The 13407-nt window shown below is 34.6% G+C and overlaps 3 protein-coding genes across 3 annotated transcripts; 1 reads left to right on the top strand and 2 right to left on the bottom strand.

Annotated features, from left to right (window-relative positions):
- Positions 1-1086: 1086 nt before the first annotated feature.
- HELRODRAFT_162664 (hypothetical protein) lies at positions 1087-2217 on the top strand (the record flags this gene model as incomplete). Its single annotated transcript, XM_009024806.1, has 1 exon — positions 1087-2217. One exon carries the CDS (start codon positions 1087-1089, stop codon positions 2215-2217), a length of 1131 nt encoding a protein of 376 aa, XP_009023054.1.
- Positions 2218-5249: 3032 nt separating this feature from the next.
- On the bottom strand, positions 5250-9130 carry HELRODRAFT_162665 (hypothetical protein; the record flags this gene model as incomplete). The annotated part of the gene is made up of 7 exons (XM_009024807.1): positions 5250-5356; positions 5456-5848; positions 6133-6219; positions 6393-6514; positions 6651-6684; positions 8396-8728; positions 9067-9130. 7 exons carry the CDS (start codon positions 9128-9130, stop codon positions 5250-5252), a joined length of 1140 nt encoding a protein of 379 aa, XP_009023055.1.
- Positions 9131-9377: 247 nt separating this feature from the next.
- On the bottom strand, positions 9378-12835 carry HELRODRAFT_162666 (hypothetical protein; the record flags this gene model as incomplete). Its single annotated transcript, XM_009024808.1, has 8 exons — positions 9378-9613; positions 9775-10113; positions 10304-10423; positions 10616-10861; positions 11411-11578; positions 11918-12004; positions 12171-12521; positions 12823-12835. 8 exons carry the CDS (start codon positions 12833-12835, stop codon positions 9378-9380), a joined length of 1560 nt encoding a protein of 519 aa, XP_009023056.1.
- Positions 12836-13407: the final 572 nt, after the last annotated feature.

A 13407-nucleotide genomic window follows, 5' to 3' on the forward strand; every position in this document is an offset into this window, starting at 1 on the left:
AATCAATCTAGTGAGGAATGCATGCCTTGAAACTGAATATAAAAACAAAAAGTGTGGAAATGGATAAATTAAATTAATTTAAATTTGACAATTTTTTAGAAAAATTTTTTTTAAATAAATTTTTAAAATGTACTTTTTTATCATTAATTTTGTTAAAAAAGTAATACAAATTGTTCAATTAAGTCTTGTGAACCAGGGAGATGTAAATCTTTTTGAACATTTTATAAAATCAAAAAACCTATAAGCCTTCAAACCCTCGGAAAAAAATTAATAAACTTATGTTTTTAACATCTCTGATCTGCAAAAGTTTAATGTTAAATGCACGTTTTTTAAATTATCTGTTTTGATATTTAATTTAAAGCCATGAAGGGACTCTTGCTTAGATATTTGTTGGATAAATTTGAAAAAAGGTAAACAGTTGAGTTTCTAGAGGCATATGCTTGATAAGTGATCATTCAAATCTGATGACGGTTAATACTGTGTTGGGTGCAAGGGTTTAGAATGCCCCGCCTGCTTCCTCAAGATTGTCTATTGATATTTTCAAAAAAAAATTATAAGACTTAACAAATCGGAAAGCGTGAGATCCCTATTGGTATTGGAGTCAGTCGTAACATAATTAAATAATAAAGTTATGAAAACGAAATTAAACTAATAATTAAATTTAATAAAATTAAAATCTAAAACTGAACTTGCGCTATATAAATAAATATTACTGTTTTGATTCTATAATTCTATTTTTCCATTCTTAATTAATTGTTAGAATCTTTGTAATTCTTAATCTTTGTAACGCCGATTGTAAAATTGTTGTAGGATTATGTATAAATAACACAACACGGCACGTTATGTAAAGTGAAGTTGGAGTTGTTGAAGTTACGCTGTTAATTATTGTTTTCTGAGGTTAGTGATTGATTCGGTCTCTCTATTGATATTACTGTTAGCATTCGAATAAACGTTTAAACAAGTCTGTGTTCATCTATGCTATATCTATCAGAAATCAGTAAACCTACGGATGGAGTAATTTGATGGTAATGCAAGTTACAGCAATACACACTTTAAATTCATACATATAGAATTGGTACATGGAATATGTATAAATCACAAGTGATTAGTATTAACGATGTTCCACAGAATGTTCTTGGAATTATTTTTTCACATTTGGACCATGGAGACAGGTTCAGAGCTTCTCTCGTCAACAAAAATTGGTGCTACGTCTTCAAAAATTCATCAAATCTGTGGAAGAGTTTTCATTTCAAATTTTTGACCAAACGTAAACTGCCCAACATGCGCTGCTTGCGTGCTATCGGCAAGTTTATTTGCAATCTATATATTGAGGTTAATCCTGAAATGAAAGCTTGCAGACAGTCTGCTCTCTATGCCATTAATTATTTTGCTCGCCAAACCAAACGACGTATCGTGGCGTTCAAATTGCATTTCAAAGATCAATGTCATTTTTACAATGAATTCAACGAAGCCATAAATAATTTGCTAACTTTACCAGTAGAAAGTGGAATAAGCTGCAGATCATTGGTCGAGGTTGAATTGATTGGACGGTACTATGGTTTTGATGAAAAATTAATTATTGTTTTAGTTGAAAATCACAACAAAACTCTTAAAAAACTGTACCTCCACAATTTATTTTTTGCCGATGATATAAACGCTGACATGTCAAAATTCGTGATATCCAATTGCCACCAGTTGACACATTTGGGTCTCCCTGGCTTCAGCATTAATGATGAGGTTGTGTCAGCCATCACGCAACCTGAAGATCGCCTGAAATTACAAAAGTTTGTTATCCTTTGCTCATTTAACCAAATGTATATTGCCAGGACTAGCTCTAAAGCCTGGAGACGTCTGGTCACACATTCAAAAGATTTGAAAGTAAGCTTAATTTTTGATTATGCATGCCCTATGCGAGTTGCAATGAAGGTTTTCAGACCAGAGATACCTGTTAGCGAACTTACTTTAGAAACCTGGGCTAAAAAAGTACACCACTTCATTAAACTGGCTCTTAAATATTACAGATCGAGCCTCACAAAACTCTCAATAACGTGTCCCGAGCAACATGATGAATTATTTGAGAAAGAGTTGATAAACGTTGCCCAATGCTGTTTTCGCTTATCCTCACTGCACATTAGATCTCCTATCAGTGAGAACACCATTTCAAAAATTTCATCACTAAGACCAGATTTGAAAGATTTGAAGTTGTATACGCAGTAGACATTAGCAGTAGAACGTGAATGTGATTTCGATTAATTCTAATATTCTTATACAATTTTTAAATATCTGGACTTGTAACTTACCGTACGAAACTGTCACCTTTTGAAGTTTACCTGATACAAATCTTCATGAAGATGATAACATGAACAAACTATTTATTAAAATTTGCGAAAATCTATGTTTATTGTTTAGATATTGTTGAATGTGTTTAATTATATTACTTAACTCCCAATGTATGATTATTTATTTATTATTATATTATATTATTTATTATTTCTTATCTCTTCAAAAGTTACCTACTTGTTATTACAAGTTAACAAGTTAATATTGTTCATTCGGTGCCATGTGTAAAGATACGCACGTATATTATTATTGATTTTGATCAGTATGTGCCAATAAAAGTGATGTTGGGTTACATATCAATTCACTTAATTTTTTAAAAGAACTTAACGCGAATGCAACAATCGTTCCAAATACACTGCAAACATGCACGCACACGCACGCACGAAGACACACACACACGTACACACACACACACACACACACAAGAATTACTAAAAAGTAAAACGTTTAAAATATCTATTATATTGCGTTGAATTCTTGTTTACTCATTATTAATTCAAGTTGATGAACATCTGAAACTCAAATTTTATTAAGTAGTATTACATGTACATCTCACGTACCTGTACATTTAAAATTATTATTTCTTAGCTCTTCAAAAGTTACCTACTTGTTATCAGTCCATAAAATTTAAGTTTGTTTTTCTATTTAATTTCATTGTGGATTATAAAATAATACACAACTATATATATATATATATATATATATATATATATATATATATGTGTGTGTGTGTGTGTGTGTTTGTATATACACATATACAGTATTGTATGAATTCTACCGAATTGTCGGTATTAATCAATTTAAAGCGTGTCTTTTCAATTTTCCTTACTTGAATTTTTAGGAAATTGTTCAATTTGTTGAAAATAGAGTTATCCAAGTTCTTTATGAAAATATAATGAAACTGTTGTTATCCAAATTCATCCTGCAGATAAGGCCTTATTTTGATTTTTCATAAATCATCTTCAGTGCAGGTTTGGTTTATATAGTTTCTTTAAACAAAGCAAAGTTTTTTCCAGCAAAGTTTTTTAGTTGGTGTCGTATTTTTCATCTTTGCTGTTAGCATTCCTTTGTTCTTCAACGTTATTGAAGTTAGTATTAAGGCGACGAGTTGGTAATGATGTTATCATTTTTGTCTTATGTCTATTTGAGGTTTATCGATATCTATTAGAACAGCTTCGGTTTTATTTTTGAAAAAAATCATTATATTTTTCTTGTTTTTTTTTCCCGCGAGGTGAAATATTGTGAATAAAATCCATGGGTGTTATCAAAATCTAAATCGACAGATTCAAGTCCTATCGATAATCTTCGTTACCCATCATAGCATTTCACAATTTCGCGGCCTATTTAGATTAACCGAAAATTTCCTAAAACCGGATAACGTAATAACTGGAAATGTCGAGGCGTTACCGAAGAATTTGCATATGAATAGACGATCGTATAATGATAATTCAGAATACCTTCCTAGTAAGGGAGTTATGGTTATATTTACATCAATAATTCATTGATTCATCTAAACAAAACTCAAGACATTCTCTAACTTCCAAACTAACAAACAATCAAGAAAACAGTGAAGATGACGATGAAAAATATGACCTCAATTATTTTTTAAAAATTTAGTTACCCCGTGACCCAGGTTCTAAAGATTTTCATTGGATGATGGACAAGTAGGACTAATAGAAAGGAGAGGTGAATTCTTCATTTAAAAGTTGAAACAGTCGATAAGTATTAAGTTGATAAAAGAAAACCGGCACTGTTTGTTTGTAAGTTTGTGTGTGCATGGATGTTTGTGTTTTTTAAATATATGCATGAACGTGTTTGTGCTAATGTATGTATTTTGTGTGTGTTAATTAATAACTCTATTTATTACATCATTAATTGGATCAAATTAAATAAATTGATAGTATAGTATTACATTTACATATATGGTCTTTATTAGGATTTGTAAGTACAAAAAGTAACAAGGTCAGATTCAGTAGGGGAGTTTAGGCTAAGGTAATATCTACACCAATAACTTTAGTGAAAAATTGGGAAGAAAAGAAGTGAGTTTAAAATAGCCCTCATGGTCAGAAATTGTTTGACAGGATAGGTACCAGGCTATTTGAAAGAAATGATGAAATTGTTTGAGCTTGGTTGAGGTCGGCAACGCATGATGACCTTGCTTGTCCAATCTACAGGGCATCTCACGTTGGGCCAAAGACGTTTTCGGTTAAGTCAACCAAATTCTGGTGGAACCTATTATCCGCTGATTAAAAGGATGATTGTCGTGATGTTTTCAAGAGCCGATTGAAGCATCATTTTTTCAACAAAATTTAGCATAGACAGCGTTTCTGAAGATCACTTGTGAAACGCTCATAAGTCTTCAATACAATGCTAAACAAATTGAAAGCATTTACAGATGAGCTTTTATACAATCGTAACCAACGGCACAATTTATAAATGAAACGTGAAATCTATATAATGAAAATGTCTAGCGGTCTTCGTAAATTATTTATCATATGTACAAATTTATGACATCTAAATTGTTTAATTAACCAGATTGATATAAAAGGCACATAAAATATCTTTAGTGGAAATTCGGAAGTCTCGATAGCAATTAAGAAGACCATGACACGCGCACGTATAAACACACACACACACACTCACACACATATATATATTTATTATGTATATATATTATGACAATATATATATATATGTTTATTTATTTGTTTATATATGCACATAGTATTTTTGTACGTTCACGTATGAATGATTAGATTACATTTTTCAAGGAAGGCGGGATGAAAATTTGTAAAAAGAAAACGAAACAAAAAAAATAAACAGAAAAAAATGAATAAAATGCAAAAAGAGAGCAGCGACGAAAAAAGAAAGATGACACGTGGCGATGCGATGATGTCAGACTCGTCCTATCATACGATGACTTCGTGGATTATTTTTGCTTGCTTGTTGACATCCGTGCTGCTCCGGTTGACCAAGTTGAAACTTTTTATCGTTCCCTGCGTGCTGCTGCTCCCATCTGCTTCCGTGCGTAAATAAAATTTATTTCAATGTTTTAATTGAGAAACATTTGTTTGATGGTGTGGAATAATTTAAATGAAGAAAAAAAGTGAACAACCTGTCATGTGGGTGATTGGAAAGGATGGTTTGTGGATGAGTTCCATGGTGGATGTGTGTTCGTCCTCTGAAATGTAAGGAGATTGTGCGCTGTATGGGAGTGCCTGGTGGTTGTGGGGATGTTGCTGCTGGGGGTGCCAAATGATGCTTGGGCTCTGGAAAGTTGGTGGTGGCGCTCTCGATGCCTCGCAAGTGTCAACAAAAGTTGAACCGACAAGAAAATCACCGTTGTCGAAGCTGTAATTATCGAGGTTGATGTTGTTGCTGTTGTTGTTGCCATAGTGGTCGTGGCTGTTGTAGTTGTGGTCGTGGTTGTTGCAGTTGTGGTCGTGGTTGTTGCAGTTGTGGACTGAAGCCATGCAGACCGAACCATTCCAGTCGTGTTGCTGGTCATCTACAACGTTTTTAAATAATTCAGTTCAATAATACGTTCAATTAAATATGTGAATCAAATATGTCTTTATAATTTGGACAACCAATCATGCAACATGGTAGAGTAGATAGCTCGGGAACTGTTTGCGTTTAATCTAAACTATCAATCCTCTGCAAGATTTGTAATTTGGTTCAGTTGATACGAATGAAAGATATAATTATTTGCTCATCTTAGTTTTCACCATCTTGAATCATTTCGTCGACCAAGGTGAACACAGGAGGCAAATAATAATGGAAACTCTTCACCTTCACCATGGAGCTTCCACTCGTAAGTCTTGCAGAGTTTAACGTGTGCTTGTTCAAGATTTTCAAATTTTAAAGCTTGAAATTTCACTATTGTAAATATTTTTATATTTAAAATTACAACTCATAAAATGCTTTTAAAATAAAATCTCTTGAGTTCTGGTAGACCCGTGTTGTGTAAGCGATAAGATGCCAACTGTATTCAATGTCCACCCCATTAATTAGTGTTCAGTTTGCAGTTGAAACACCAAAACATAACTTACTTTTGTTGTCAACTTTGAAGATGTTTTTCGAACTGTTGTTTCTGTTACTGGACAGCGTGTAGCTGATGTAGCCATTGGACGGCTTGCCAGGAAGCGTTCCATTCTCGTTCAAGTGCACGGTTCTGCAATTGCAATATTGTGGTCAGCTCAGCAATCGCTTTACTTTCACGTTTTTTGACTAAATTTTTTGTCTTCGACGTTATATATAATTTTATTTTACGCCAAAAAAAGAAATAACTATGAAATAAAAAAACTTACTGAGTTATTGTCTTCAATTCCTTGACGTTCACACCTTGAAAACAATGTAAAATTCAATGTATTGTATTGTCAGAATTATGAAATAATGCTGACTAAAAATACTGCAAAATTTTCAACGCGAAATTTATTCACTCGATAGGGGGCATGGTGCAAGTTAATTTACTCGATAGGTGACAACGTATTTTTTTTGTTTTGCAATTTAGATGACGTCATAAATTATTATAAATTATTTAAAAATTTAATTAGTACTTTTTCTGATTAATTGGACATGCCTTGTAGATTTTTATGTTTTAAAACACCCGAAACAAAATCTAATTTTGTTTTGATAAGGAAGGGTGTGAAAAGACTTGAGAGCAACTGGGTTCACCAGTTGGAACTGGGTTCACCAGTTGGAGAGCAACTGGGTTGACTAGTGAGGCAGCTTCGAATAATCAGTGCCTCTTCTGGTCCCTAAGAGACTTAACGCGTGATTCTATGCTCATTGGCATAGTTTCAGAAACGCCTTAAGTTCTCAAAAGTGGATTCAGTACGAGACTCTATGCTCATTGGCATAGTTTCGCACGCGTACTGAAGACACACAATTTGTTACCAGTGTTGTTCTGACTCTTGTTGTCTTGTGTTGGTCGTGCGAAAGCCGATCAGACTCGACGGCCCAGTGAAAACAGGCCGGGGTTGTGCGAAAGCCGACCGACTGACTGACAGGCCCAGTGAAAACAGGCCTTGGGTTCTGTGAAAACGAATCCGCCTCGTTGTTTTGTTTCTTGTGCTATTTGTGGACCTAGGGTTCTTTGCTGGATTCTATACTCATTGGTATAGTTTCACACGCAGCTTGCAATTTCCATAGGCTCCGATTTTTGTGATTCATTTTTTTTTATTTATTGGAGTTGTATCGACATCACCATCGGTTACACACGTCGAAGTTGTACGATTAAAACGCCAAGAAACATATTCCAAGTTGAAGACCCAACAAGAAGAGTTCTAATTCCTGTATTCCAGTTTGTTCATTGACATTTACATTCTTATAGAGTTCATTAGTTCAATTCCTTTTATTTACTTCCGTCGATTAATAAAATTGTTATCGAATATTTTTCTTTACGCGTTCGTGTGTTACTCAGTAAAATCATATAATTCGAAAAAGCCCAGTGCCACACAGGACTGGTCGAACTCACGATAAAAATATACACAAAAATTATTGTCGGACCATACAAAAATTCCCTGAGAAAGATAGAGGAGGAGATTGCTTCCTCTTATCATTTTAATTTATTATTATTTAAAATTTCCGACAATTGGCGCCCAACGTGGGGCCTTGTCACCCTTTTAAAAATCCTCCTCCTCATTAATTTATTATTTATTATTTTAAAAATCTCCGACAGTATGTAATGTACACACATACACCACGCATACACACACACACACACGCACGCACGCACACACACGTAATAATTTATTTCAAAAATAGCAAATAAAAATGATGCCAAAAAAGGTAACTACCATTTTTTTTCCTGGATCGCACGTAGAGTATGAGAAGGATGGCTAGAAGGACAACGACGACACACCCACACACGCACCCCACGATGATGGTCAAATTGTTCGGAATGCCTGCTGCTATGGTGTCCAATAGTTTTTCATTCAAATAACTTTAAAACTTTGAAAGCTAGCAGATCATTTTGTCTTTAATGAATAACGTGATAATGGTAGGATAAATAAAAATTGACGCTAGTGAATGAAATTAAGAGAATGCCGACCATTGTCGCTGTTGTATTTCTGTTCGCTGCAAATATCATGCCTCTCGTCCGAACATATGGACACTCGGACCTGCGTGATTTTCTTTATTTTGCTGCCACTCAGGTCGATCTTCCTCTCCTTGATGCACGGGTACTCGGTGATCCAGGACGTACCATCGAAGACGTCCACACTAGCACAGAAGTTCCCCCAAACATTGGAGATGTTGTCGTCGGGGCCGGGGGATGAAGTTGTTGGGCTGACGGTGGTGCTGTAGAGAAAGGATGGAAGGATGATGGTGATGCACCGGTCGTCTGCGGAGAAGTCCACACGGCTCGGAGAGTACACTTTTATCGCTGCAAAAAATTATTACTATTTTGCTCTTTTCAATCAATTATAAAAAAATATTTTTTTCTTATTAGATTATCATTTAATTATTCTACAAGACTATATTATTTATTAGATATATTGTGTGTTAAGTTTTGTTTTGTGTCAATCAAAAAATATCTGGGAACAAATGCGGCGAGAAAGGACTTGTTTATATAAAAAAATCTTCTAACAAGATCAAAACAAAATTTATAAACAAATAACTAACAAAAAATAAATAAAAATTAACGAAATAACAGTTATATTAGAAAACAAAAATAATTCATTGAAGTAATGAAAATAAAAATTCAACAAGACTGTAACAAACCAGGCAGTGTGACGAATATTTCGTTGGAGTATTCGCTTCTTCCAATCCTGTTCTCGGCGTACATGATGAATTTGTAGGTGACGTTAGGCAGTAGACCTTAAGGACGTTTGTGTGTGTATGTGTGTGTCTGTGTGTGTGTGTATGTGTGTGTCTGTGTGTGTGTGTGTACGTGCTAGTTTTGCATGTTTGCGAATGTTTGTTGGGATTTACAGTGTCGCCATAAAGTTTGAAAATGTAACATTTTGTAAAAAGTGATTTCGCATTTTAAATATCCAACACGATAAAAATTTTTAAAAAATTTAGAAAAAAAATTAAGTGAGATTGTAATAAAATACAAAAAGTAGAAAACATTTCACGATACCATCAAAAACGATGCTGGTTGTGTTGGCTACACTCTTCTTAGCCTTCACAGAGTTGTCCTTGGGGGAGCGTGCCTCGATGACGAACTGCTGGTTGATGCCTCCGTCGTTACCTCCAAGCCACTCCAGCCCAACTGACTTCCAGTCAAGGGACACATTTCTTAATTGACTTGGTGCGTTGGGTTTCGCTGCAATCAAAACAAGTAACGTCACATTGGGTGGAAATACATCATCAAGAAAATCTTTTACTTTATTGCGCAAACCGCGATTGATTTCAAAAGGTTTTTAACATTTACCCAAATCAATTTTGAAACTTAAAATTCGTTCAAAACTAAAACAACACACAAACTTGCAGCAATGACTTGAACGGAGGAAGTGCCGATGCTAACAGTGTTGTCGACTTGCACACTGTACTCTGTCAGGTCGAACTCGTCCACAGTTTTTATCTCCAGGACAGTTAGGTAAGCATCTTTCTCGCCGAGAAAATCAGTCGTCGTAATTTTCCATTTTTCATCAATTTGCTGGTGGTTTCCACCATTATTTGCAAATGAATTTTGTATCATTTCTTTCGAGGAATTGAACCACTTGATCGCAAAAGGCTTGGGGTAACTTTTTATTTTGAAGTAGATGCGTCCAGTTTTGTGCATTTCCACTGACTGCTTCTTATCGTTTGTTATTTCTGGAGGAACTGAAAAAAATGAAATTTAATATTTTCTCACAATTATAATTTATCCGAGGGACTACTCAAATGCGATTACATAAATCATAATCAACATACAATTAAACTTTTGTAGCATTGTCAAATAATGGTGTGCACTCACAAATGATTATTCTAATAACGATCAGGATTGAAACATAAGCGATGTAAGCAATCTAACACTTGATGAAAAGCGAAACGTGTGACTGAACTTCATATTTGACGAAATCGAAAGAGGCCACACACGAGTAACTACCAGATTCTTCCCTTTCCAGAGCTTTCAGAGATGTTCTCTTTGGGCCTGGTGTTATGAAAATATTGAATTTAAAGCTTCTATTTATGACTCGTGTGATGCAGAAACACTCACACAAAAAGTGTGTCATACAAAGTTTATCATCAATTGCATGAACAAACTAAATAAAGAAGTTGTTGAAGAATCTACATCATTCGGTAATCCAACAAATACAAACAAGCACTGCACAACAACACAAACCATAAAACTTGAGTAGGGAAGTAGCGATGTACCGATGGCTTTCTGATTGAACCTCGTTCTTCTGCGATACTTCAAACCGCTTGTCGTTATCCGCCAAACTTGAAATTGGGATTCCATCTTTGTACCACGTGATTGTTGGCGGAGGTGACCCAGTAAACTGACACTTCAACTGGACGGCTGATGCTGGCATTAGAGAACTTTCGACCAGGTCCTGATCGTCAGAACCCATTAACGGTTTGGGGTACTCTAGAAATCAAACACAGAAACTCATTTTGAAATGTACTTTGTTTGAAAATCTGTATTAACCAATGCCTAAAGTTTACATTAATGACTTTTATCTTGAATTATACAGCAATTATTTAAAGCATTTATTAGAATAATATATATTAAGCTATAACTCAAAAAGGTCAATGTCAGATTCTATATTGTTCAATAATTACAAAAATTTATTATAGACCATAATTATAACTACGGAAAGATATTATATGCAAACCATTCTATTGAAAAAAAATTCAACAAATAGTATTGAATACTTGAATAAAATAATAAAAATTTGTGATTAAACTTTTTGATAAATTCTAAATCATTTATGATAACGAACAGAATAATGTTATCAAAATGTCTCCTCCATCTAATCCCTTTGTTAATTTTGTCATTTTAAGCGAGTGTTTTTTTAATTAAATAATCGTGATTGATAAATAAGTAATCTTCTCAGTCTATATAATTAACAAAGGAAAGTGTTAGAAGCTGATGAAGAAGTGAAATAAGAAGATAATGGAAGTGGGAGGAACCAACCGATGACGACGACCTGCTTGGAGTCCCTGCTCCCCAGCCCCACCTTGTTGATCGGCAAACACGAGTAACTGCCGGCATGCGAAAGCATCACTGGATTCAATTCGTAATCTTTACCTCTGAAAATTTCTTGCTCCTCCTTGTACCAGATGTAGTCGCATGGAGGGTTACCTGGTCGCAAAGCAAACATTTGTCATGTCTCTTGTTTGTTTGTTGTTGTTGCTGTTGTTGGTGGTGGTTGTCGCTTGTAAATTAGATGATTTTATGTAATAATCTATACACCAAAGATTTTTTAAATTCAACACAAATTTTTTGTTTGTTTCATGTTTTTGTTATTTCAACTTTACAGTGCATTCTTTTTTTAATAATTTTGACTTGCCTAATATAAGTCGACAACTCAACAAATCAAAAAGGTTGAGTTTTTGCTTAAGTAATGGTTGAAACATTGATAAAAATTTTTTTAAATGTTGTAACAGTTGCAATTGAGAGAATAATTGAAAGACTGGCAACCAGGCTGTTCGGTGAAGCAGGAGAATGTGGTCCTCTCCTCGCTGATGATGTACTTAGGAATATCGATGCGACCCTGACCCGGCTTATCTACGTTGTGTTCAGTTCATCGTGCTACTTTATACTCATATATTTCAATTTTTTCTACTAAACAACAAAATATAAAAAAGAAAATCACACATAATTAATATTTAAAATTGAAGCGAAATTTTGTACTGCATGAAGTTCTTTGTTTAATGACACAAATCATACTGACATAAAACGGAGAGGACAAGTTTTTTCGTATCAGAAGCCTGGAATGAAGCTGCATAGGTAGGAGACAGTATCCGATTGCACGTGCATTTGTACGTCCCAGCTGACGATCGCTGCACGTTCTTCAGGTTCAACTCATTCCCATCAGCAGCCACAACTCCATCCTTGGTCCACCTCAGCGAGGAACTTCCTGCCGCCTCTCCATCACACGAACATCTCACCTGCGTCCATTGGTTTTCCGTCACCTCCATCATGACGTCACCGTTCTCTTGTCTTGTAGGTTTTGAAAGTGCAACCGGGTTTGACGGGTCGTAAGTTGTGGTGTCGTTCAGGGACAGTTCGCACTTGGGATAAGCTGGAAAAATGTTTTCATTTTTAAGCGCTCCTAATTTAATTCAGTGAAATGAATTCAAATTATTGAATGAAATTATTTTTAGCATTCTTTCCAATGAATATAATGCATTCATAAAAAAGATTACGGTGATTTTTGTAATATTTGCGTTTTGAAAGACAAAAACAGTTGATATTTTTTTTTCCATGTTTCCAAATGAAAAAAATTTATTTTGCATTTCAAATAATTAAGAAAATAAGAATAAGAAAAAATACGTGAAGAAACAATGCACAACTGACAGAAATTTCACATGTGGTATAATTACTTTCAGCGGACATACACAGACCTCATGAGTGGCTCCACTGAAGAATTATTCAACTCATCCACACAACTCTCACAACCCAACAAAACATCAAAAAACGAACAGCAACTCAACCATGTGCAGCAGCATAACATCACTTCCGGCGAACTAGGAAGTTTGTTTCCAATCTCGTTTTTTTGTGTGTGTGTGTGTGTCTGTAGATGGTTGTGCGTGTAATGGTAGATGATTGTGTGTGTGTGTGTGTGTGTGTGTGTGTGTTGCCTCAAGTCTCACGTGTTTTATAAATAGCTTATGTTTATACATTTATGCCTTGCATTCACACAAACACAGGCACATCCACACGCACAAACAATAAGTTCTTAATCAATAGTAACACAAACATTAAAGCAGGCAGTTAGACAAAAGAACCGATAGACAATCTCATGTTACATAAAAGGTTCAAGTTGAAACAAACGATTCAATGCGATTGGATGAAATTAAACATGAAATTAAACCTCTAAATAATTATTATTCATCTAATTATTATTCGACTCAACTTTACACGTCAGTTTCATCAGTTCAATTGTATAAGCTGATCGGATATGCAAT

The sequence above is a fragment of the Helobdella robusta genome, assembly GCF_000326865.2.
Source record: "Helobdella robusta unplaced genomic scaffold HELROscaffold_4, whole genome shotgun sequence".
Classification (NCBI taxonomy): domain Eukaryota; kingdom Metazoa; phylum Annelida; class Clitellata; order Rhynchobdellida; family Glossiphoniidae; genus Helobdella; species Helobdella robusta.